The 27650-nt window shown below is 38.5% G+C and overlaps 1 protein-coding gene across 2 annotated transcripts in view; it reads right to left on the bottom strand.

Annotated features, from left to right (window-relative positions):
- CHD6 (chromodomain helicase DNA binding protein 6) overlaps positions 1-27650 on the bottom strand; it is a 199106-nt gene that overhangs the window by 143565 nt on the left and 27891 nt on the right. For both annotated transcript variants that reach the window (XM_014787440.2, XM_087445250.1), the window contains exon 2: positions 6238-6293. In XM_014787440.2, the coding sequence (XP_014642926.1) occupies positions 6238-6270 (33 nt within the window). In that variant the 5' untranslated portion in view covers positions 6271-6293. The remainder of the gene's footprint in view (positions 1-6237; positions 6294-27650) is intronic.

Below are 27650 nucleotides of genomic sequence, written 5' to 3'. Positions count from 1 at the left end.
TGGCCCCTATCACTACCACATACAAAGGCCCAGCAAGACCCTGGTCTAGAGTCAGAAATGCTGTATACATGGCTAGGGATTGGTTCTTTTTATATATATCAACCTTCTAGTCACTCTGAGTACTCAGAATTGTTTTGATATTTTAAAATAAAATAGATGTCAGCAATGATGATAACAGCTGATTTTATTAAGAACTGAATATTAGGCAGTGTACTAAGTTTCTTAAATGGATTATGCCATCAAAACAACTCTAAGAGGAGGTATATTATGGTTCCAATTATGACTCCATTTTATAGAGTAGAAACTCAGAGAAGTTAAATAACTCACCCAAAGTCACTCAGCTAGTAAGCAGTAGAGCTAAGATTTGAACCCAAGTTTGACTCCTGGTTAAAGAGCCACTGCTCTTGACTACTTCACGATACTGCCTCATGTTCTGAATACATCAAACTTAGAAATAAGAATTAGCAAGAATCTCTAACCACCTCTATTTTAGTTCCATCATCCATTCCCCAACACCACTATATCTCTCTAACCTTTCCCCAGACAACTTTCAACTCATTAACTTTTCCTCTTCTATCCATTTCTTCATAAATCCATTTGTTTGCCAGATCAGAATGAGAGAATACACGAAGAATAAACAATCTAGTAGAACATACAAGATTAAATAAGTGATTGCTAAGACTTTTCAACTTTACCCAGAAGGATCCCAAGATGAGGGTTCATGAGCATCAAACTTGGACTTGGCAACTACCAGAAGACCTACAAGCACCATCCTAAGAACACATTTTGTTACCAGTGGGCACTATATTTCCTTTATCCTCACAATATGAGAACTTTTGGTCCTTGGTCACTAAGTATTACGCAGTTTCCCAAAACTTGCAAAATTTATCCAAAACCATATTACTAGTAAAGGGATGGGCTAGCTGAGGGACCAGACAGTCAGTTAATGAAAAAACTACAAACCATATCAAAAGTGGAAAGAAGTTCCCTGTTGTATTTCTGTATTTTTCAGAATACTAGCTTTGGGCTAGTTTTCCCAAGGGTGAATCAAAGTTAGGTAGAGGAAGACAGTTCTCCACAGTCACATCAACACTTATATATGATCCTAGAGCTTTCACTGCCACTTCATGCTGCCCCAAAGGCCTTGTCACCAGAGCTTCCCAGACTCCTCTGGTCAGGAGAGCAGATGAGGCAATTCTATTCACTGATTTTAAGATCATTCTTTATTCCAATGTTTTCTACATGTAAAAAGACTCAAAGACTCTTCATTCATAGAATTTAAAACTTCAGATACAGAGAACAGACTGGTGGTTACCAAAGGGGAAGTGGGTAAGGAGGGCGAAAGAGGCACATGTGTACGGTGACAGAGGGCAACTAGACTTTTGGTGGTGAACACGATGCAGTCTACACAGAAATCAAAGTATAATGATGCACATTACACATGAAATTTAAATAATGTTATAAAACAATGTTACCTCAATTAAAAAAAACCAATAAACAATAAAACTTAGCAGCTTATTTCCACTAAAAAAATATAGTTTTGGGGCCGGCCCCGTGGCTTAGCAGTTAAGTGCGTGTGCTCTGCTGCTGGCGGCCCAGGTTCAGATCCCGGGCGTGCACCGACGCACCGCTTCTCTGGCCATGCTGAGGCCGCGTTCCACATACAGCAACTAGAAGGATGTCCAGCTATGACACACAACTATCTACTGGGGCTTTGGGGGAAAAAAACAAATAAATAAATAAAATTATATAAAAAATATATATATAGTTTTGTGTCCATCTCAGCTAGTAATATATTAGAAATCATCAGTAATGTGAGCTGGAAGAACCACTATGTAATACATAATTATTATGTAATGTTTCAGTTAAAAATTCTATCTACTTATATACTATTTGTTTCGGTATTTACTTATAAATACCATAAATGCACGCCCTGGTAAACCCTTGGGTTCTGGTCAGGATGGACCTCTGAGTCATCTAACCCAAACTCCCATCTCATGGTCTCTCCTAGGGACAGGGAGCTTCCTGCTCACAAGGCATATACCACAGCTGCTCAATTTCTCAGGATGGCCTCCTTTAGATGGAGCTAAAGCCTGTCCTCCTCAAACTCTTCCCATGTGTCCATTCTCATCTACAGGTCCAGCAACAGACACGTTTATTCTCTTTTATACAAGATGCTTTAATTATTCCCTTTTTCAGGCTACATAATCCTAGTTTCACCCAACACACCTCATATGAAATGCGTCATTCTTTTACCATCCCGGTCACTTTGCTCTGGCCTCTCAAGTATATGTTTCAGAACACAAAATGAATTAAGACGACAACAACAAAAAAATCTGCTAAGATATGGGATAGGGAAGACAGGGACAAGCATTTAATGCTCAGATTTCTTTTCTTTTTTCGGAGGAGGGAGAAGTTGGATAAGGCCCATTTTAAGTCCTTTTGAAACATGATTCCAGGGTGAGCCTGTTTAAAATCTTGGTTCTACTAAATCTTGGCAAGTTACTAACCATCCCTTTACGCATGTTGAAAAAGGCCTTCCAATGACTACCCAACACGAGGTCTGACTAGTATTAATTAGCCCTCATCTTGGGACCCTCTGTAGGGTGAGGCTGAAAAGTCTAAGAAATGAATTATTTACTCATCCATATGATCAACTTTGCTATTCTCCCTCTTTCACTGTTCTGAATTGTGGATCATTATCTGGTGATCTATGTTGGTGGTAAACATCCTCCTAGAAATCTAGGAAGGTGAGTCCTCACCTCCCCTCAGTAGAGCTCAGCTGGACCAATTCTTTTGGGAATTTGATGGCCAGCTAAATCCACCATGCTTCTTTATCTTAGGATATCTTTGGTCACCACCCAAAATTTAGCACCCCACTGCAGGTCTTTCCACTTTCCCTTACTACCATACGCTTCATCTTCCCAAACCACCCATATACTACTCTCTTCCTCCCAAGCTTTCCTCCTGTTTCCTCAGAAGCAACCTGACTGAAACCTGGCTCTCCCCAGAAGACACCACCTCTTTTAAAACACTCTCAAATTCTCTGGTGCGGCTGACATTCCCCATAACCCCATACTCTCCAATTCCAGAGTATCACTCCTCCACCCATAATGTAAAACCCTGGCTCATCTGAGGAACACGCCATCCCCTACTATAACTATCTGTAACCAGACTATAAGTTTCTTAAGGAAAAGAACTTTCAGTCACTGTCGTAGCTGGCCCCAAGTAAACAATCAAATATTTCTTGATGAATAAATGCTGAAAAACTCAATAAATATTTGTTTAGTGAGTAAATTATATTCATATTCACTCTACAGAAGGAAATGGGGCCTAATACTCTGAAGATCTTTCAGATTTGCACAGCACAGTTGAAGAAAACTCTTCCCACCTCACCTTTTTATTTTCTAGAGACCCAGAATGAAGGGCTCTATGACCTCACTTTTGGTCATGGGGTGAGGAGAGAAGGTTCTCTCCTAATTACTCCAAGTCTGGGTTAACCTCCCGGTCATAACTCCAAGTTTTAATTCTACTTCTAATATTATCTATTTCTATTGCATTCATTGCTTATTAACTCTCCTCTACAATGGATACATGCACCAAAAACCCTCTTACTCCTTAAGTTTACAAGTGTCTGCAGATCATATCAAATATCATATAATATTTATATTTTGCATTTCTCTCAGTACCAAGCAAGGAGCTGGGATGAATAAAAATCAGTATTTCCTTACCTAGGGTTGTCATCACTAACATTAGGATATGTTCCCTTACAAAGAAGTATTTTCAGCTATACTATATATATCAGTAGTGCTCCAAGGGTTTTCAATGATTAGAGTTCACATTTTATTTCTCCAGCTAATTGTTTTCTGCCTAATACTGCTTAGTCATCTTAAGAATTCAAATACACATTTATTAGAAGCAGAAGTTTATTTTTTAATATAGATAAAAGACTATAGCCCCCAAGTGATTCACTTTTAAATGTCTTATTAAAGTTTATTTTTCTTGCACCACTTCTCTAAGCAACACAAAGTCAATCTCTAAACTCTTTGTTCTTGGCACACTACTCCTGTCATGCCCTTTCTGGGTAATAAGAGGCATGATTACTTATTACCGAGTTTTGATTAACCTGTAAAATCTGTCATCTCAGTTTAATTTACCTTGATAAAATTTTGGACAAGGAAATGAGGAATTTTCAAGATCAGAATATATTTAAATGTCATTTTTCTCCAGAGAAGAGGAAAAATGAATTAATAGGAATGAAGGCTTTTAAAGAGTAGATGTTTTATTTGCTGCTACTTCTAACACCTTAGAATCATGGTAAGAGAAAGGACCAAGTTTGATGGTTAATTTTATTGTTATAGTGAAAGACTTCCTTTCCACTGACATTCTGAATGCCAAGTACTTGGTGAGTTACCTCATTTAATCCTTATCAATACCTTTTGAGGCATGTATGATTGCTCCATTTAAGTGGCAGAAAAATGAGTTGAACTTGTCCAAAGTTACAGAGTTAAGTAGTAGAGTTCGAGTTTCAATCCTGTTCCATTGAAATCAAAGCCCACGTTCATTCCAGAACACGAGCCTCCTCTCTGTCAGGCAATGAACTCTCTACCCACATGCTCAATCCTGGAGCCCCGTGGATTGCTTTAGCATGAAGGTAATTTTCTATTTTCATGCTCCGCAACTTCTTGCAGTTCAGCCATCAGTATGGCCTATTACCAATCAATACCTACCTATAAGACAAGGAAAATCAACTCCTTCTGAAAGTGGCTCCACTTAATTAACTTGCTCCTCTACCGTATCTAATATTAACTTCTAAATAAAAATCCCACCTCTTCATCAACATTACTCTGAGGTCTAAAACGAAAACCCATCTAACAGAGGCTACATAATAGCTGGCTGACATACCACAGGTCTTACTATGAACCAGTAAAATGTCAAAAGAAACAATGTTGGGGTAATTTTGGTAAATAATGTTTTTCCTGAAATAAAAGCTTACCTTAAAGAATGTTTAAAAAATTAAATATGCAGATTGTTTTAAGAAATATAACCCTGCCCATGTATCATAAATGACAATAGTTTTGAGGGTTTGGGGTTCTCTTCCGTCATGTGTCCTTTTTAACAGCAGCATAACATTTCACTAGGTGGATGTGCTATGATTTAAATAGTCCCCTTTCTGATGGACATGTAGGTTCTTTTGCATTTTTGCTATTATAAACAAAGTAGCAACGAAAGTTTGTACACCCAGTTTTGCACAAGTTTTGTCTGAGTATACCCACAGGATAAATTCCTGGCAGATGGAACTGTGTTCTCTACAGTATTTATCTACCAGCTGACAACTTGATAGAGCCAAGACAGGAAGAAATCAGTGTGTAGACAGTGTTTAGTCACTGCTCTTCCTATTAAGAATTGGCAGCAGATGAGTCAATTATTTCCCAAAACAGGTTATTTGGTTTCACAAGGACCTATCCACTGGGGACACACCAGAGGGTAATCCTTGTAACCACACCCCTAGGTCACCCTATGTCAGACCAGTCAGTGCTCCCTAGAAACACAGAGGAAAGTGGCTGGTCCCACCCAACCTCTCTGCACAGGGTCTCAGTGACAGGCAAGGATTCAGGTCTCCCCAGTTACCAGCCTATCATTCAGTTCTGTAAAAGGAAAACCAGCCCACCAAAGATAGCCTGTTTCCAAGAGACAGAGGCAGCTTCCCCCATCTCACCTCCCTGAGCCACACTGGTTAGCTCAGTTCACTATTATTTACTATTTATTATTTATTATTATTTATCACATGAGTTCACTATTTTCTCTAGGAGGAAACTTCCATAGATCATTATCAATAAGAACTTTATAAATGAGAATGCGTTTAGTTTAACCAAACATCCAAAATGATAAATATATAAACTATAAAGAATTGATCACATCTTTCTTTATAAAAACTTAGAAAGTTGTTCCAGGGAGGAAAAATTTCTTTTCCACATAGCTAATTTTGAATAATATTTTGATTTATAGTTTTCATCACATTTATTCCTATATGGAGCTGACCTAAGCATAAGTAAAAATCCATATGTTAAGTCATTCAGAACAGAGCTCTCAGCTACCATGTGAAGAATGGGAAACACAGGCAGCAGGTAACTACCAGAAGCTAAGAGATGAGCCAAAACTGCCAGAATCTTCTCTTGTTAAAAGAGCATCAATGTATTCTGGATGCATTCACTTAAAAGATATGTCATCACTTACCTGCTTCTCTTTCTTCTGTATTTTCATGATCATTTATTGAAGAAAGATACTTATTTCTGTAAAACATAAAAAAAGCAAAGATTATGGGAAAATCCAAAATAAAACATTTTAGATTATCTCAGGATTAACTGTGACACATAAGGAAAACATGGAATTGAGGACTACACCTACAGAACATTTACAACGAGTGGTCTTCTAGCCCAACTACCCCCAGAGCCCTAAGTATAGGCCTAACCCTACCTAACCCAATCCCAAACCCTAATTTATTGCTCCAGATGGGGTGGAGTCAAAAAGATATTGTCTTTGTAGATAAAATAAGTTATAAAAGATGCTGGCATATTAAATTATAAAGGAAACTAAAAGAGGAACCAAAATTAATGACATGACTACATTGAGAGGACTGGAGGAAAGGGGGTAGAAATAAGCTAAGCCTTCATTTATTTTGGAAGAAAATCAATAATATATACAATTGATAAATCAAGAAATAGAAATATACACAATAAAAAAGAGCTAAAAGAGTTAAAAGTACTTCTCTTGAAGGAGTTAGAGGCATTGGTGTAAGATAGGACAGGTCACTCTTGCCTTTCATCATATGCTCTCATATATTATTTTACGTTTTAAACCATGTGCATATATTACTTGACAAAATTCCATTCCAATATTTCATATGATTTTTTAAATGACTGATATTATTGTACCCAGGACTTAAGCCCCCCTCTCCACTCCAACCATAATGCCGATGATGACACTGAACTTTTTCTCCTAAATGACTTTTGAGCACCATAGCAATAAGAGCCCAGCAATTGGCTTTAAGGGTCTAGAAGCACACTGGGGCATCCCGAGGAAGAGAAAGAACCCTAGTCTAGGGACCCAGAATTTGGGGCTGCCCGAGTCACTGACTAGTAGTATTGCCTTGAGTCTGAAGCTCCCATCTTCCTCATATACAAACAATGGAGGGATCACAGAATCTCAGCTTCTGGTTCTAGCCCAGATACAGACACTGCCTCATATTTACTGTTTACTTTGACTTCCTGGATATCCCATAGAGCTACAGAGCACCACTCCCTCAGGAAATCATCCCAGAAGCACATAATTATCCTTATGTTCATAATTATTTCTCATATCCAAATGAAGGTGATGTATAGGCATTAGGTGGAACTTTAAGATTAAAGTGAGGTGGTCCCAATTTCTAAGTGAGCTTATGGTGTGTTTTATGCAAACTGAGAAAAATGAAGGACTTATATTCTAATCATCCTTGAGGCCACAATTACAGTTTATCAGTTTAATGTCTGTCAATTTAGGGTTTTTTTCCTCCAAGAGTTAGAGGCATTTTCTATAAAAATGCTACTAGGATCAGGATATTGCTGCTCGCAAAGAGCACAGCAGCCACAGAGGTAACAAGCTGCGAATGGGCAGTCAAGGCGTAGATCTCTTCCTAGAGGAAGAGGGAGGAGGGCAGAGAAGGAATTGGCCAAATCATGAACAGGGAGAATCAAGGAAAAGAGAGAGTCAAGGTAGTAAATGACGCTTCTAAGAACCACCGTAGATTGTCAAGGAACAATTATTCGCCTCAAGAAAACCATAAATTCCAGAGAATTTGGTACCAAGAATACCAATTTCTTGGTAAATGCTCTGAATCTGTGAAGTTAAAAGAATCTTACCCACTAATCTTCACTATAGTGGAGTCAGTTCTAGGTAAATTATGTTAGAACAAGTTTATCTCCTTTATCGCTCAACTTCAAATTATCAGACTCCAGAAAACCAACATTCTCAGTCGTCACAAACTCCCACAAATTCTGACATGAAGAAGTATAAAAATAAATTCCAGCTAATAAAAAGGGATGTTGTCAATAACCAGACATATGTACTCAAAATTCTGCCCAACAAAATGAAGTCAATCATTTAAAAAATACAGAAAAATTCTACCAATGCCACTAAAAATTACTTTTTAATATATAAAGAACAAGTATAATGCAGTAGAGACATCAAAAAACACAATTTCTGATTAAGTACCATAAACTAGCATGCAAAGAAGCAGGGCCACAACATTGCCAGGAATGCAGGGAAAACAGGTCCAACTTATCATTGCTAATGGCACTTCTAATTGTTTCAAGCTTTCTGAAGAAAGCTCAGGCAAAGTGCCACTAGATCTATAAACTGTGGCAGTCCTTTTATCTGCCAATTCCGTTTTAAGGAATACATCCCAAGGAAATAAGCCAGTAGGAAATAAACCTGAGCCTTAGAGGAAGCTCAGGGACGAGGCGGGGTGAAACATGAAAATGCCTATCACAGCAGAGCTTGGGCACTGGATGGTGCCACAGAGATCAAGCAGCCCCACCACTCCCTGGGCCTGTGTCATCACAGGGCCTGAGAAGATCGCAGAAGGCAGATGAGTGGAAGCTGCAAAGACTGGGAAGAGGTGGGGCTGACCCAAGCATGGCTTGAATTTGATTACTCAGCAAAGAGAGAAGGCTTGGAGGAAAAAAGGTGGGTGAAAGATTCTAAACCAAATCTTTCCCCCTCAATCTGCTCACATGCAAGATATTGCTCCCTGCATCTTCAGCAATATTCATGCTGCACAGATAACCCCACCCCATTCTCTGAGAGAGAGAATGTGTCTGTGAAATCCAAGTGAGTAGGAGTGATGTTACTATAAGAATAACTGCTCTAGTTCACTGAAAGCAATCTTTGCAAACCTCATATTATTGTGAAATCGTTTATAGCATCCTAATGGATTGCCACACACCAGCATGCTGCCACTCCACAAGATAACAGATGTCATTAACATCAATAGGTGTTCAATAAGCATTTATTGACTTTTATTCCTCCAAATAGTACCTAATAATTTCCAAAGCACTCTCTCTTAAGTTACCTCTATTTTTTCACCTCGTTTACGGCACATGTTTTAAAAATACAAAACTACGTAATCTGTTTGTAAGGCTAAATTTTATGTAGCAGGAATGGATGAATAGAGACACCCTAAAGCATGTACTTCTGTACAATACTGGAAATGGTTTTATAGCCCCTGTTGTTGCACTGCCATCACTCAACAGTTGTGATTAGATCCTTTTGGCTCAATAAAGAACAAATTAAACAGTAATTTCAGGGTCCCACAACTTAATTAGAAACATAACAGACATATCCTGAAACTCCTGTGTGGGCAAATCAGGAAATTTGTCAACAGGGTAAAAAATAATGTGTATAACTTCTGAATTATATGAAAACTGGTATGACTTCTGCTCTAATCTCTGCCTTTCAGTGCTTACGTATGAATGTAGCATTTTAATTACCTTCACAAGAAGATAAGCTGCAAGTAATGTAAAAAGCAAACAATATAAAAATTCCCATTCCTTCTTACACTCACCCACTTAACGATGCTTCCACTAAGAAAAATGGGTGCCAGGTTTCAATAAGAACATTTTTAAAGTTATTATTTTTTTCATTACTCTCTCTCTCTCTCGAGTACAAAAATTCTGCAACAATGACTGCGCCATTTCCAAGTTCCTCAGTGTTGTGTTATGGACACTTAAAAATAATAATACATCACGTACACGCTATTCCACCACTCATCCACAGAAATTCTTTAAATTTACTATACCTTGAGAATTCTGCGATCCTATTCAATCCAAGCAGTCTATTTCATTACAAGAGGGTATGTTTATGCAAACACAAGCAACTGCACACACAGCAGACCACTACCACGGTCCTTTACATTCACAGAGATAGCAGAGGACACAACTAAGGGCAGGAAGGACAGGGACCTTTGCTGTTAACAGGCCCCCATCCTTCCAGTCTATCACGCGCTCTGGGACAAAGAATACGTGGTAAGCGACTTTAAAAATCACTTACACCTTGGGGGCTGGCCCCATGGCGTAGCAGTTAAGTGCGCGCACTCCGCTGCTGGCGGCCCAGGTTCGGATCCCAAGCGCGCACCGACGCACCGTTCGTTCGTTAGGCCATGCTGTGGTGGCGTCCCACATAAAGTGGAGGAAGATCAGCACGGATGTTTAGCTCAGGGCCAGTCTTCCTCAGCAAAAAAAGGGGAGGACTGGCATGGACATTAGCTCAGGGCTGATCTTCCTCATCAAAAAAAAAAAAAAAATCACTTACACCTCAAATTTTCCACAGTGAACATGTATTTTTATAATCAATTTATGCCCACCCTCAACCTCGAGGTTGGTTCTCAAGACCCATTCTAACAACAGCAGGCACAATAAGGCAATCCCACATTGTTCTGGGGTGGGGATTTTAGAAGGGCATAGGAATGGGACATGGGGAATAACAACTTACTTGTTGGGAAGAGTCAGTCAAGAAGGCAGCAAGGTCTTGAGGAATGCCACCTTCCTTAAATCCCTATCCAACCACCTCTTACCAAGACTCTTGACCACAAAGAGGGTCCAACAGGTGAGACACCCCTCAACTTCTCCCTTCCTCACCTTACCATCCTCCACAAACTGGACAAATTTATCCATGTCTTTGCTGGGCTTGAAGCAATCTGTAGGAGGTTAAGAGTAAGGATGTGAAGTGCCAAAAAGCAGAGTGAATCCAGGCTGTAATAATGATTAGCCAGGTAAAACTCCAGGACTGTTTCCTCACCTGTAAAATGCTGACAATACCCACCTCATAGAGTTCTAGGAGAATTAAAAGGGACGAGAATCTATAGTGTCTGTCACACAGTTAACACAAGCTATGTGGCAGCCATTACTGTTGCCTGTCCTAATGGGCTTCCCTCCAGTGCCAGAGGAAGGTCACCCTCTCTCCTGAGGACAACCAACCCTTCCATCAGCACATGTTTCCCACTTCTCAGCCACCTCAGACTCCGGATTACTTTGCAGTTAGTCTTTCCTCATTTCATTCAGGTCTGTCCTCAAATGTCAGCTTCTCAGTGATGCCTTCCCTAACTGCCCTATAGAAAATACACCTTCTCCCCTACCCCCACCCCCACTCTCTGTCCTCTTCCCCTAATTTAGTTTTCTTCCTGGCACTAGTTACTACCTGACATTATATTATGTCTAGTTGATTATAAATTTATTTACAAATTTCCTGTGCACACACAGGAATTATAAGCTTTGCTTTGTTCATGCTGTATTCTCTGAGTCTGGAACAGCAACAGGCTCCTAAAAGGTGCTCAATAAACCTTTGCTGAATGGAAGAATCATTCCCTCTCCTTAAGTTATCAGGAAACTTCTCTCTTTCTATAGTTCTTCTCTCCTCCAAAAAGAAACAGGTTCAACTCTATCTTAAAATAGTAACTATGCTAACAAATCCCCCACAAACCTGAATTTTCACTTCCTCCCATATTACTTCCCTATATCTGCTCTTGGCAATGACTCCCTAGTTGCCAAATCCAAGGGGATATTTTCAGGCTTTATTCTACTTTCTTGCAGCATTTTAGACTCTGGACTATTTTCCCCTTCTAAAATTCTCACCTCACTGGTTTCTTGGAGGCCATCCTCTCCCGATTTTCCTTCCCTTGAAGCAGGCTTCCAAAGCTCAGCTTTCCCCACAATGTTCCTCCTATCATAAGGCCTAACCCTTAAATGTCAGTGTCCCCAGGATTCAACACTCTTAATACCACAAGGGCACCTTGAGTTCTCTACTCAGTTCCCAAAATTCATCTCTTTGCACCATGACCACCACACATTTCCAAATCTAAGCCTTCCCTCTGATCTCCAAGTGGGCATATCCAACCACATCCTGGCCAGTTCCAATTAGGTATTCCAGATTCAAAAAAACCCCACAACTCTTCCAAAATCGAACTCAGTACTATCTTTACACACACACACCTGCTCCATGTCCCCCATCGGAGGCTAACGTCCCACAACCTGCAACCCAGCCCTGAATTCAGTCATCCTTAACTCCTTCCCTTTCCCTTAACTCCTTTGTAATTCCTGAATCCCTTGGTTCCTCCCTCATCCACTTCTTTAGTTTATTCCCACATTTTTTGTTTTTTACCTGAAATAGCCTCCTTCATGCCTCCTACCCTCATCGCATTACCCTCATTGCACCAAGAGTATGTTTTCCTAAAGTATAAACAAAATCAGATTGTATCTCTATAGTGTCTTCAGAAAAAAATACAAATTCCTCATTATCCCAAGCCATGCATATGTGATCTGGCCTCTGGTCCTTGTCTACAGCTCTGCCATTACCTTCCACCATTCACCCAACTATATGGAACACTTCCAGGTTCCAAAACCAGCCCTGTTCACTCCGCTAAGCCATGAACTATACTGTGCTAAAAATTTTTTGTAAGTTTTTTCCCTAAAGATAGTAAGTGCCTCATTTTAAAATTTGCTTTGTTTTCTATGAATCATTAACTTATCTCAAAATGCTGTGAAAAAACCTTAAAACTCCTCTCAATTTAAGTTAAATTTTTTCCCTTGGGTCATTATATCTGGAGTCTTATTCTCTCCAACCTGCTTCAAAGCTACCTTCCTGGGACTTCTCATCATCATCCTCCTGGGGGTTCATTCCCCTTGTCCCTCTTAAGAGTGGACTCCTGTGTTTCTTCTCTCTAGGTTTACACTCTCATTTTGGTGAATCACAATGTCCATTAACTCTCTAGGAAATACCCATGAATGAGATAAGTTTTTGAGACCTTCACGTCTGAATATGTTTCTGTTCTACCTCGATGGTTTGGTGGGTAGCAAATCACAGGTTGGAGATTGATTTCTCCTCAAAATTTTGAGAGCATTGCTCCATTGTCCTGTTCCTTCTACCATCTCTGTTAAGGAATATGAACCATTCTGATCCCTAATCATTTGTATGTAACCTTTTTTCCTTCTCAGAAAGTTTTTAGGATCATCTTTTCACAATGATGTGCCTTGGGGCTATTTTCATCCATGAGGTGGATGAAAGATCCACCAAGTGGATTCTTTCACAATCTGAAAACTCTTGTCTCAATTTTGAGAAATTCTCTTGTATTATCTCTTCATAATTCCCTCCCTATTGTTTTCTTTTAATGGAACTCCTATTACTACTATATTTGAATGATGGATCTTCTGGGCTGTACCTCTAATTTTCTCTCATTAAAAAATTTTTTTCCCTCTCTTCATGTTCTACTTTCTGGGAGCCCTCCCCAACTTTTTTCTTCCAACTCTTCTTTTTTTTATGGCTAACACTTTTAACATTCAATAATTCTTTCTTTGTACTCCGAAGTTTTATTTTTATAGTCTCCTACGCTCGTGCCAACTACCAACAATGGAAGGGCATTCAAATGCCAAATGGTCACTCTTTCCTTTCAAAGAAGACCCTATGATCTAGTGGAAACATTTCTGCACAACTAGAATACTCAAACTGGTTTGAGAAAATGCTTCTGTAACAATTTTAAAGACTTCTTATATTTTCAAGGCTCTGGAAGAGAAGTTTCATTTTCCATTAAAGGTGGCACAGCACCAAAATACATTGAGAAGATTATATATATGTATATGAATTCTTTTTGATGCCTGAGTTTTCTTTTGGAACGTAGAGAATTTGTAAATTAGATCAACTTCTGTGAAAAGTTACCTTTTGTGTATAGTTTAGGCTAGAGCAAATCTGCATGGGTTGATCTTTGATGCTCTCTGCTACAGGCATCTTAATCTCATGATTACAGGCCAAAAGCATTCACATCTGTAAGACTAAAAGAGAGCCACGAGGACAGGGACCATATCTACTTTAACTACTACTATATATCTAATTCCTAGCACAGTATTTGGTGAATGAATAAGTTAAATATACTAATATTACACATGGATTTATCAATGGTGGGTCAAAAGAGAAGAATCATACTGGTGTAAGGGAAATATTACCAGGCTTGGACTACAAACCCTTCTCTCCAAAAATGTAGATGCCTAACTTGAAATATCTGCCCAACATTACTAGTGAGAAGGCACTAGTACCGTCACAACTTCCAAAACAAGGCAGCTCTTTGTTTTGCTGGCTGGAAAGTACATTACCGCCACTAACATTAACTTAAGATGCTTTGCTCCTCAAAAGAAGTGTTTTAAACATTCAAAGTATTATAGTAAAAGCTTTGTTACCCTGTACATGGGTAATAAAAGGCAAATTAAGAGTAGTGATTTTAATCCTTGTCTGTGAGAAGACATAATCAGCATTAAGAGTAATAATAATCTTCTAGTTAACTCTTGTTACTGGATCAAGAGTATTAGAAAAGTCCATTCTGAGAGGCTTCCTATCTTTTATTAACTCCTCAGGCTATTTAAACCAATTAATATTAAGCAATGTCTTGTGTTGCTAAAATTCCTCACTATAATCTGTTGTACCTGAGATGGTGTAAAGGTGTAAACTAAGGAAGCTCTCTTCATTGACTAGAAATATTTCAACAATGTTGTACTCACAGAATCAGAACTGAATGGGGCCTCTGAGATCACACAGCCAAACACTTTGATTTTAATGATGAATGAGACACATCTGCATAATACACGAGTAGAAATATCAACTCCAAATCCCAGTTCATCTCTTCAGAGAAAATCTTTTAACTCCTAATCTGGTGATAAAAATCAACTTGCTTGATAAGAATCACTATTAAGGGTAGTAGTAGAAGCAAGTGGACAGGCACTACCAGAGCTATCAAATATCACATTGTAAACTAAAACCTGACCGCACTTTTTTTTTCATTAGCCCCTACGCCATAATGTCAACTGACCCAGATCAGGAATGATTACATATGTGAACGCAGGACTGAAGAAACCAATCTCCTGATAGCGGAGACCACTCAAGGTTCAGAGCCCTGAAAATTCAAGCTATAACCTTATGTGGGAAGACAAAGGGTCTTATAAATGACACTCTATATTCAGTCTCAAGAGGCCTCATCAGTAACGCAGACCTTTTGACTCGTTACACTTTAATGCCTTTTGTGGAGGTATAGTAGTATCTGCAGACTTGGGGGTGAAGATATCTAGGGACCTAGGTTCTGAACACAAGGGTAGTACCATTTATACAATTTATCCAGTCTCCCTGGGTCTCAGCTTCTTCAATTGTAGAATAGGCACAAAAACCACTTTTTACAGGAGGAGATGGGTGAGTTCTATTTTGGACAGGTTAAGTTTGAAGGAACAGTCAAGACTGAAGCATGGTGAATGGAGGGAACTTGAAGCTCAGGCAATGCAGTCTTTTTATCTTAAGATAATGAAACTAAGGGTCAGAGATGTCTGATTGCCCAAAGGCTCATAATCATTCAGAAGTACAATAATTAGATCTCCTGGGTTCCAATTCAGCCCTCTTAGCACTGCATCAAGCTGCCTTGTAGGCAAATGAAACTAGCATAAGTGAGAGGTCAGGATTTGGAGATGTTCTACTTGGGGCACTCAGAGAGTGGGCAGAGGTTACAAACATATGCTATAGAAAAATTACAACAGTCTAGAAAATGAAAAAAAGAAAGCCCATGTGGCAAAAAAAAAAGCAGGCTGTAGCAGAGAAGGGTTTTGATCCATCCATAAGATGAACAGGAAGCAATTAAAACAGCTTGATAAAACTATCATTCAAGAGGACCTTCTAAGCACATTTTAGACAAGATAGACAGACCCTTCAGATACTATTACATATATGAGAAAAAAATATTTCATACAAATAATTCATATAAGTATAGATAAAATCTTTAGGAATCTAACTGTAAGTAATTATGTTTAAATTCTTAATCTACTTTCATAATGTCTTCCATTTGAATTCTGAATTGTTAAATGAAATTGCTTGGGGGTAATTTACAGTAAGGAACAAAGTCTATCTGACAGCTATCCAAGACAGCAGGAAACAAAGTAAACACATTAACAGAATCATAATACAGACAATATTCAGCAGAGTTTTTACTTTGGGATAAATAATAAAAGAAAAATCACATATTTACGGTCATTCGAGCTCAGCATTCTTTATTCTACAGGAAACAGAAGAGCCAACCCAAGTGCAAACCAATCTAAAACCTGAAAACATCAACTAAATTTGTGGAATTCCTAGCACTTAAAAGATGGTCTTTTCCCCTACTTCTACAACTCTGCTCTATTAAAGTAAAATAAAAACCCAGGATTTTTCCAAAGTGTTTTTTTTCATTGTTTAAAGACAAGACAAATAACAGATTTTGAATCCGACACAAATTTCCTTCCATTCAAGTTTTAAAATGAAATCCTGAAACCTAACTTCCACATCTTACATTAAGTCGCCTGCTGCAAACCCAGGAGGATGCTGCACCCCGATGGATTCCACAGTCATTTCAGTCTCCTAAAAGCTGACTCAGGCACCTCCTACACTTTCCTTAGGGTCTAAGAATTTTTGTTTAATAGAAATTGAGCAGGATTTTTTTAAGCTCTGGATTTTTAAAAGATGAAACAGTTTCTTATTAATCCTCTCCCACCCTCAATTCCCCCTTCCCCAAAATCTAAAAGGAAGAGAGTACTGTGATAAATGCAGAGCCAGTCTGTGGGGGAATACATAAAGCAAGATGCTGCATGATGCGACTGAGAACGTTATATAACAAGTTCTCCTGCAAAAGCAAGCACACAGCACCGGCTGAATGGTGAGGTGGGTGGCTGGTAACAGCAATCTCCTGCCAATAAAAGGCCCTGGTTCTCCAAATCTGGCTATACTACACTAAGAGCAGAAACTGCAGAAATAAGCAGAACACTCAACAAGCCACCTTAGGCAAATTTAAGCCAACTGACTGAAATCTGTTAACACCATCTACGTTATGTGTGGTCCATCTACTTTGCTTAACAAATTGGTATAGATGTAGTCACCTATTTTAAATTAAAATATAAGTAAACAACGTATTGTTAAAATTACTGACTTTTAACACCTAAATAATTACTTAACTAGAAACTCAGCAAGTTTTCAGATTGGCATGTGGAACTATTTTAGGACAACTGGTCTGGCAGATGACAAAATTCATGCCCAGAATGAGTAACAGAACCACAGAGAAGAGCCTGTTAGTTTACTTGGTAAATAGTATCAATTCCCAGATCAAAAGATAACTATTCTGAAATATAAAATTAACTTCTTAATGACCCTCATCTCCCACTTATATTACATTATATTTACATTACCCATTCCAATGCTTGCTTCCATCATCAGCACAAGCACTAAGAACCAGCTGTAATAAGACTGTTCTAGATACAGATGAACAGTTTTAGGACAGCAAATTTCCAAAATGCCACTCTGGAGTACATGTGCAGAATGAGATTCATACCTTCAATCATAAACATCCTTTCCTTAAGATGCTAAATTTGCAAAAGAAGCCCTTTATCCGTGGCAGAGTATAAGCCCAGGCTAGTAATAAAATGAAGTCAATAAAACAAAAATAATGAGAGAGGAAACTCTCTCATTAGCTTGGATATGAAATCCAAGTATCAATTCTTAAAGGCTCAATGGAATCCTGAAGGAGTTGAGGACAAAGCTGCATTATCACAGACAAGTATAATAAAGGCAGCCCTCAAACAGAGGAATATAAAATAATAACCCTCCAGAGGGCCAAGAGACTACATCGGATTCACCTCTGGGTATAAATATAGTAAACACTCATATATTGGTGGGTGAGTACATGGATTGAATTGATAACTGAAAGGCCCACTGGCTAGTTTCACCACTCATACCATTTTCTTCCCTCTACCCTCAAATGACTTAAGGGTCAAAAAATATAAGGAGACAATTTTTGCAAGGGAATCACTCTAGGTTCTCAGCTTTCTGTGTTACATGTTTGTGGTAACTCATGCCCTGGCCAAAGCCTCTCTAGATACAAGAGTACCAGAACCATTAAAGCACAAAAACAACCTCACATCCCATGTATGGGGAGGTATCAAGCTCTGTACACAAAAGTAGGTAATTCCAAGTCTATTACTGGTATTCACTTTAATTTGATGTAACAACAATTGAGCTTTAAACAGCTGGCTCCACTCTGAAATTCCCCTAAATTCTATCCACGGTGTAATGCCAGAGTTTGTTAGCAACCTTTGCTTTCTAGGAATGTGACTCCTATCTAGATTTCATATCCATCTCCTGGATCCAGGTTCAACTCCCAACTTGGATGGATTCCTCAGATTCTGCACCCAGAGTTACCTACTCCTGGTTAACAAACCACAGAACTGAGCTTCTTCTGCTTGCAGCTTTCAAAAGCCACACCCTGAGTCTCTCCTATCACCACAAATTCCTGACCCAAACATCTATGATTCCCATCATCATTAAGCCCCACAAAGGAGTCACTACTGTGCGTGCCCAAATCTCTTAGCCAGGAAAAAAGGGTTCTGGCGATCTGTCCGATGAAGACGGGTATATCATCACAGAGATAAAAGCAAAGATAATGCTTACAGAGGAGGGCAGTGACATTTTATTTACGCTAAGTACAAAGAGGTATCTGAAAGGCCATTAAAAAACTTAGAAGCTGGTGTTCTATACTTGGTAAGAAGAATGGCAACAAAATGAAGTGTAAGTTGCTCTACAGAAGGACTCAGTATTAATAATTTGATCCCAAATGAAAAGAAAGGAAGTCTGGCAATTAATATTTTTGCTGAATAAATTAGATATGTTTTTTGACATTAAGTTGGACAATCCTCAAACACGTTTTAAAAAATAAAACCCTGGATTACTTTGTATTTCCCCTATTCTAGACTAGATCTTGTTTTTAAATTTTTACTTTTGGAATCAGACTCTACCACATTTTAACTTTTATTGAAGTATAAGATGCATTAAAAAAAAGCATAGCTCTTCACAAACTGGACACACCCATGTAACCAGTATCCACATCCAGAAACAGAACATTATTATTAGCACTAAGAAAGCCCCATCCATGCTCCTTTCTACCAAGGGTAACCAGGCACTTCTAACGGTATACATTAGTTTTGCTTGTTTCTGTACTTTATAAAATTGGAATTATATGGTATGTACTCTTGTGTCTGGCATCTATGCCAGTTATCCATTTATTGCCTCTCAATTCCAAATTCACCCTTCAGTACCTGCTCTGTGATAATGCCCTGCACTCTTTATGCATTTCTTCTTTACAGAGAGCATGATGTTAAGCTTGGTCAGTAGAGGGCGCTGGAGGGACGTCGCAGGAGGAAGGGAGCTTGTCCTTCAGGTTCAAAAGCGTAGTGCTTTTTTACTTGTTCTTGCTCCCGCTTCGTGGTCACCAGTGAGAGTTACGTAGGGACATCTGGTGGTGCCCTGCCCCAGTCACATGCCCAGAGCATTAGACTGTTTTCTCATTCTCAAAGATGATCTGGAAGCTTTAATTTGCCAGTGTAGGTCCTATCTATACTTGAGGATAATGAAATCATCCCATAGTTATTTCTTCTCTAGGACAAAAATTCTTAGATAGTTAATATTATTATTTAATACAGCATATATTTTCTGCTCTCTCCTGAATTTTCTATGTTCTGTATCCTTCTTAATTTGCAAAGTCAAAGCTAAACCAAGATACTTTATCCGGTAAAAATAATATCAACCCTTATAAATACCCATCTGAAAACAAGTCAAATCTTACGGTGAAATGCTGAAGGCACTCCTACTAAGAAATTGAGAAAAAAGACAAGGACACCATCCATCAGTGCTGCTCTGGACATTCTAGAGAAGATGGGGAAAAATTATGAGATATATAAACTGGAAAGATACGAATTATTATTTACATATGATGTGACTGTTTTTCTTGTAAGCCCTTAAGAAACAACTTAAGGGCCGGCCTGGTGGCTTAGCGGTTAAGTGCGTGTGCTCTGCTACTGGCGGCCCGGGTTTGGATCCCAGGCGCGCACCGACGCACCGCTTCTCCGGCCATGCTGAGGCCGTGTCCCACATACAGCAACTAGAAGGATGTGCAACTATGACATGCAACTATATACTGGGGGGCTTTGGGGAAGAAAAGAAAAAGGAGGAGGATTGGCAATGGATGTTAGCCCAGAGCTGGTCTTCCTCAGCAAAAAAAAGGGGAGCATTAGCACGGATGTTAGCTCAGGGCTGATCTCCCTCACAAAAAAAAAAAAAAGAAACAACTTAAAAACTGTAAGAACCAAGAAACAGAATTTATGAAATGGTCAGTAAAAAATATATTTATACAAACATCAATAACTTTATGGAAAGAAACCTCAAGTTTTCTTCACGTATGCAGTTGCTGCCATCATGCACACCAAGCGAAACCAACTCTACTACTCTGGCTGTGACTACCTACTCAAGAGACTGGTGCCAAGGCAAAGGCCCACTTACACAGCCCAGACATGAGAAGCCAACCTCCTGTAGCATAACTCAGCAGCATATTGGAATTGACCCAATCAGCCAAAAGCCCACAAAGGGGCAATTCATTAGCTTGTCTTTTTAACACAATTCTATGGAGAACTGTGTTAGTATATGCCCAACACAATACTCATCTTGAATTTCCATTATACCAAATTCAACTATTTCTCAAATTTCTCCCTCTTGTTTTATGGTTTATCATGTCTCTGAGGAGCTGGCTACCTCACTCAGCAACCAACAAGAGAAGATATGCAGGACAGTCACCAATGAAACTATAGAACTGACTCTTCAACTATAAAATGAGGGTGTTGGACCTAAAATTTCAAAAATCTTTTCCTAAGAATCCTATGCCCTAAAATCTTATAATTCTATATCTCTAGTACATATAATAAATAAATACCAAAAGAAAAAACTATGGGAAATGAATCCTGAAAAAACATTAATAAATTTCTTATTTTACTGAGTTCTCCATTCTCGAGGTGAATAAGCAAGCTGGGTTTTTTTTTTTTTTTTAATATAGAAGGGTAATAAATTCATTTTTTTTTCTTCAAGAAAAACTTATTAAAAAGGAAAGCCTTCACAGAAGACAGGAAGATGATTGAGGAAATCTGTTTCTGTTAGAAGGCATGAACATCTTTACTAAAACATGTTAAGTACTTTAAAAAATTCTCTACATTTGGGAAAAATTAACCATGCAATAATGATTACCAAAATTATATAGAGTGTCAATATTTGAATCTGTAAATAGAATAAATAAAATTAAGAAACATGTTGTTTTTAAATCCATCTTCACTCTATACCTAGAGAATCAATCCCTTGAGGCCTTTCCTGTTAAATTTTACCACTGGCACACAAATGCCTGAAGCTTTAAACACAGACTAAAACACTAGATAAATCCATCTCCTTCAGCTCCTGACCTGAGGCAACTTCCCCAGTAGTTTTGTATAACTTATCCCTATCAATGATACCCAACTGTTCAAAAAATCAGTGTTACAACAATGTTCAGATTCTTGAGGATCTAAGCATTTTCTTATCCACACAGATTAACCTCTTATCAGACTAATACAAAACAAGCACAATTCAAATATAAAACATAGAGAAGGGGCCAGCCCCGTGGCCTGGTGGTTAAGTTCAGTGTGCCTCACTTCAGTGGCCTGGGTTTGGTTCCCTGGCAAAGACCTACACCACTCACTGGCAGCCATGCTGTGGCGGTGTCCCACATACAAAATAGAGGGAGACAGGCAGAGATGTTAGCTCTGGGAGAATCTTCCTCAGCAAAACAAAAAAAACATAGAGTAAAGTAGTGACTTTTTTGTGAAAGAAGATGACCACTCAAACTATTCATTGCTCCCATCTAACTGACATTTGGTAGAAATGATAAATTCACTTGCTAAAGTAAAAACAGAATGAGAAATGGCAAAAGAGGGGAAGAGAATTATTTAACAGTTTGTTAAAATATGAGAAACGGGCCGGCCCCGTGGCTTGGCGGTTGAGTGCGCGCGCTCCGCTGCTGGAGGCCTGGGTTCGGATCCCAGGCGCGCACCGATGCACCGCTTCTCTGGACATGCTGGGGCCGCGTCCCACATGCAGCAACTGGGAGGATGTGCAGCTGTGACATACAGCTATCTGCTTGGGCTTTGGGGGAAAAATAAATAAAATTATAAAATATGAGATCTCAATTAAAAAAAAATCACTTAGCAAGAGAGAGCAGAGGTAAACTTGGGACTAGTCTATAGTGCCTCCTGACTCTTAGTTTTATAATTAAGACCTAGGGTTGCTATTTACTATGACTTGGAGAATATGAAAAATTGTTTTTATGGTATTGGACACTAGCTATACGGCTTTCTGCTGCAAAGATAACCTGAAATTGTGTAGCTAAGATCTGGGTGGCTGTTTAGAGAGCAAAAAGCTTGAACTTCAAGGCAAAAAGAGTCCAAAGGCCAGGAACAGTACCCTGTGTGAATCTGGCTGTGACCTCGAGCTGCCTGCTAGGTTTCCTTGTGACTTTTCCATCTATTCTGACCTTGTAAATCCCTCTATCCTAGATAATTATACCAGAGTCTGGGGGCTGTTTCCGCCTCCATCTAAGGTCAAGTTAAAAGATTCATTTAGAGTAAGAATGACCTTCCTAAAGCAAAAATCCTACACATTTGCTCCTCCACGTGGACATGTTATGTGTGTATGTGTCTCTATTTACACACACACAAAAGCAAACAAAATACATATATATGTACATTATTTACATACAAATATAAATAGATTATCCTCCAGGGCTAGTAGGACAGTACACTGGTCCAGGGCTAGTAGGACAGTACACTGGAAGTATTTTTCTAGTAACAGATACACTACATAATCCACTGTCCTGCTAAGAGCACAAATTCTGCAACCAAACTGTCTGGGTTCAAATCCTAGCCCTTGCCATTAGCTGTGTGACTAGAGCAAATCACTTAATCACTCTGCCTTGGTTTCATCATACGTAAAACAGGGATGATAATCATGTGAGGATTAAATAAATCAGTACATGCAAATTACAAAGTACCGCGTCTGGCACACAGGAAATACATATAAGGTTAAATATTACTACTGATATTTATACAACAACTATCTAAGTAGAATTACAGGAAAAATGTGACCACAGCAGTGAGAATAAATGATCTCTATGGATTCAAGTAACCTATATGGATTCATGATCCATACTCCAACCAAAGTAACCTTAGAACTTCATTATCCTTGGAGCAAGACCCAATGCAGATAAAAATATTTCACAAATGCATGATAATCCAAAAGTAGGAGTCTAGCTCAAAATCTGTTCCCATAAAACCTTTTAAAGACAACTCATTCAAAACCAAAAATAGAGGGGCATTTAATTTAGATAAACACACAACTTTTAAACATTCTTTTCTACATGACACTTCTTTTACTAGACATAATCAGAGAAAAAAATACTTCGCATAAATCAATTTTCCAGACACCTCAAACATTTACTGACAGTTTTTTTAAGTTCTTAATCAAAAATTTTCATTTCATTTTCTACAAGTTTCTCAGTCTTCTTAAAATTTAACAATAATGAAATAAATGATTCAGGCAACAATCATCAGTGAATGTTAAATTAAGACCATTAGATGAAAGGTGGACAGACCTGGAAACCCACAGGTTGTCATGTCACCCCATGGATTTTGTTGGTCAAATGGGAGAAACACAACTTGACAACAAAGGACTACGCCAACATAAATCCACCAATCAATCTTAGTATACAAAGTAGGACAACCAAATATTACGGTCTTCTAATGTGAACAGGAAGTATAATACGCCACCTATGAATAATAAAAAATATTAACAATTATAATAGTTTGGCATTATAATATTAACTATTATAATAGTTACAGGTAATATGGAAAAGAGTAACATGTTATATGACACAAGGATACAGTCAGCAAAATCCATAATGTGGGGAAGGGGAATGATCCAGTTTCTTCAACAAATAAATGGCATAACCAGAAAAAAAAGAGAGAGAGAGAGAAGGTAAAATATTATAGATTAAAAGACATTAAAGAGATGTACCAATCAAATGCATTAGGTAGGCTTTATCTGGATTAATTCAAAGAGTTAACTGCAAAAAGTCATTTTCGAGAAAATCAAGGGAAGAGATTCAGTATTAGATAACATTAAGGAATTAGGTTATAAGAAATTTGTTGGGTATGATAATGTGCTTTTCTATAAAGTTCATATCCAACAGACATGCACACTATGAAATGACAGGTTGTCTGGGATTTTCTTTTAAATATTCTAGGTCAAAAAGAAAGTGAGAGGGGACACATAAGACAAGAATGGTATGAGGACCTGTATTATTCTACTTTATAAATGTTTGAAATTTTCCATAATAAAAACATTTTTTTTAAAGGTTAAAGGAAAGAAGAGACAGGAATTCATAACCAAATCTAAGTTTGGCCACCATCCAAGAGGCAAGAAAAACTGCAGAAAGCCTGGACGTAAAACAAACTCAAAAGAAGCTGACAGTAGTGGCCTCTAAAGACTGTGTGTGAGATACTTTGGGCAGATTTCTTTTGTCAGCAGAAATTCTCTCTACAACATTCCTATGGAGGTGTGCTTTCCATTAGGCGATGTTCTATTACCAAGGTGTAAACAAGACATCTAGATACCAAACTGAGCTCTTCCAGCTTCTTTACCCTGAGAAAAGCTATTCAAGGAAACTGACTACCAAAACATATATTTTTTATGGGATGTATACACTTCTAAGTTTTAGCAGTTTGTCTCTTTCTACTTTTCAGTTTTTCCAATATTCATATAAATATATATTTTTTATTAGTTCAAGAAATAACCTTTAGTACAATAAAAAAAAAAAATCACTGTGGTTAAAAAAAAGTTTAAATAAACTTCCCTTCTTTCAATCCCATCTCTGTTTCCATTGTTCCTAACATAGTTCACGCTATGCTATTATCACTTCATACTTGGTATCAAAGTACTTAAAACATTAACTGATTAATACCACAGATTTACAGGTCAAATATATCACCTATTTCCTTCCAAAACTTAAAAAATTACTGAATAATTATCTTTGTCCCTCATATAATAGTAGCATACTGCATTATAGAAGAGGGTCCTGCTCAAATATCATAACCACTAATGTAAGAAATGGGTTCAGTAACAGGCACCAAGACTATACAAAGAATAATTCTCTTTGATCTGTTAACTGTGTTTTGTTCTCTTTCTTGTTAGGTAAGGAAAATAGTGAATCCAGAATATTCCACCTCACCAGCCTTAATATGTTCGCAACAGCTGTCTGCCAAATATTTTGAATAACTTTCACCACGCTATCGTCAGCTTTCTATGATCCCTTCTGGGCTTTATACATCTATTGAACATGATTTGGTCAATAAGGGTAAAATGGAAGAGACACTCTAAAAACAAACAACAATAAATGATGCCTAAAGGTAAAGATGAATACAGTTTTAACATATAATTGAAAATGAGCTATAAGATGAAGTACCTGTGGTTCTAGGGAAAGCTGATCTGGAAAATCTATTTCTGTATTGATCTTTTTCCCCTGGGAATAGGGTACACGGTTCCAAGGGTAAGAAAAAAGGTACAACATTCCCCTGTTGCTAGCAAGGTAGAAATTAATTAGCTCTGCTCCCTTTCTGTTGTTAATATTCCGAGCAAAGGTTACTTCCTTAATTGATACAGAAGTAGTTAATATTTATCCACAGTGAGATAAATGGTGTTTGAACATTAAAAGTCCTCCTACTGAAAGAACTTAGTTTTTAAAAACTTAAAATTGGATTTGACTTTCTAACATGTACTATTAATAATAATTAAGAAACTGGAATGCAGCAACTAACATTTACTGCATTATTTTTCTTTATCATCATAATAATCTCATGAGATATGTACTATTATTATTCCCATTGTATAGATGAAGAAACCAAAGCACAGGGATGTTAAGTAACTTGCCCAAGAAAACAGAGCTAGTAAGTAATGGAATAATATCACCAACATCACTACTCAAAAGTTTTTTAGGAATAAACAGAAAAAGTAAAACCACTAGTAACTTATTCCAAAATCTATTAGTATCATTAAACCTTGTGAAGAAATATTTGCCGAGCATCTACTGTGAGCTCAACACTGTGCTAGTTAGTTACTAAAAGATACTGGAGGAGAAGCAGAAGACAGCTATTTCCTCTCAATACCTTACTGTCAAGGTAGGGAGACAAAACGTACATATAAACTAGTAGAGAAAAATATGTGTCTTTCCCGTAAATTCATCCATGGCCAGTCCTCACTTCTCCTCCTAGTGCATCTTGTAGATACATCGTAGTCGACTGTGGAAAAACAGAGACATCTTCCCACTAACTGCGGGGGCGGGGGGGGGAGGGGGGAGTGGTGTGGATTTTCTAGCTAAGGAATAAAAATCATTCAATAATCTCAACTCGATTCTAACCAAAGACTTCTACCTAAAATGTAGTTAAAAGACCACAGAGGTCCTAATGTGAATAAGACATTCTACCTACTTTTGAGAAAAGACAAACATACTAACAAATGTCAATTGGTGTGGAAGACAATAGAACTAAGGAAATTTCAGATACAGTGGGAACAGAAATAAACCAGGAAGCAACTACAAGGGAAAGTCCTGATATGGTGACTCCTAGGGATGCTATAAAAAGAAAAGTAAGGGCCAGCCCTGGTAGTCTAGTGGTTAAGTTCGACATACTCTGCTTCAGCAGCTGGGCTTCGGTTCCCAGGCACGGACCTACAGTACTCATCAGTGGCCATGCTGCAGCAGTGGCCCACATACAAAATAGAAGAAGACTGGCAACAGATGTTAGCTCAGGGCAAATCTTCCTCAGCAAAAAAAAAAAAAAAGAAAAGTAAGATAAAGAAATGCGAAGGTTAGCCGGGTGGCATAGTGGTTAAGTTCACGTGGCCTGCTTCAGCAGCCTGGGTTTCACAGGTTCAGATCCCAGGCATGGACCGATGCACCGCTTGTCAAGCCCTGCTGTGGAGGCATCCCACACACAAAATAGAGCAAGATGGGCACGGATATTAGCTCACGGCTAATCTTCCTCAGCAAAGAGAAGAAAATTGACAGAGGTTAGGTCAGGGCCAATCTTCCTCACACACACAACAAAAAGAAGAAGAAATGTGAAATTTTATAATAATTAAGAATAGTAAAATTATGCTCCTGGTCCAAGAACAGGTCCTGAATACCCTATATGCACAAATGTGATGACTGCCCTCCCCCAAAAACCTACCCCTAATGTAACAGTAGTCTCAACATCAATATTTAATGCCCATTTCAGTCTCTATTGCTCTGAATAATGTCCAGCAGTAGATCAAAAATTACAAGATATACAAAAAAATAAACGGGCAGGGGGGTGGAAGGAAGACAAAGCAATCAAGAGAACCAGACTCAGAGATGACCCAGATGTTTATCAGATAGGGAATTAAAAATAACAATGATTAGAGGCCGGCCCAGTGGCGTAGTGGTTTAGTTCGCACACTCCACTTCGGCGGCCCAGAGTTTGCAGGTTCAGATCCCGGGCGCTGACCTATGCACCGCTTATCGAGCCATGCTGTGGCAGGCATCCTACATATAAAGTAGAGGAAGAGGGGCATGGATGCTGGGCCCAGGGCCAATCTTCCTCAGCAAAAAGAGGAGGACTGGCAACAGATGTTAGCTCAGGGCTAATCTT

The sequence above is a fragment of the Ceratotherium simum genome, chromosome 21 (genome assembly GCF_057802395.1).
Source record: "Ceratotherium simum simum isolate JZ-2026a chromosome 21, ASM5780239v1, whole genome shotgun sequence".
Lineage (NCBI taxonomy): Eukaryota > Metazoa > Chordata > Mammalia > Perissodactyla > Rhinocerotidae > Ceratotherium > Ceratotherium simum.
The sequence above is the reverse complement of the archived record's forward strand: the minus strand, read 5'-3'. Positions and strand labels throughout refer to the sequence as shown.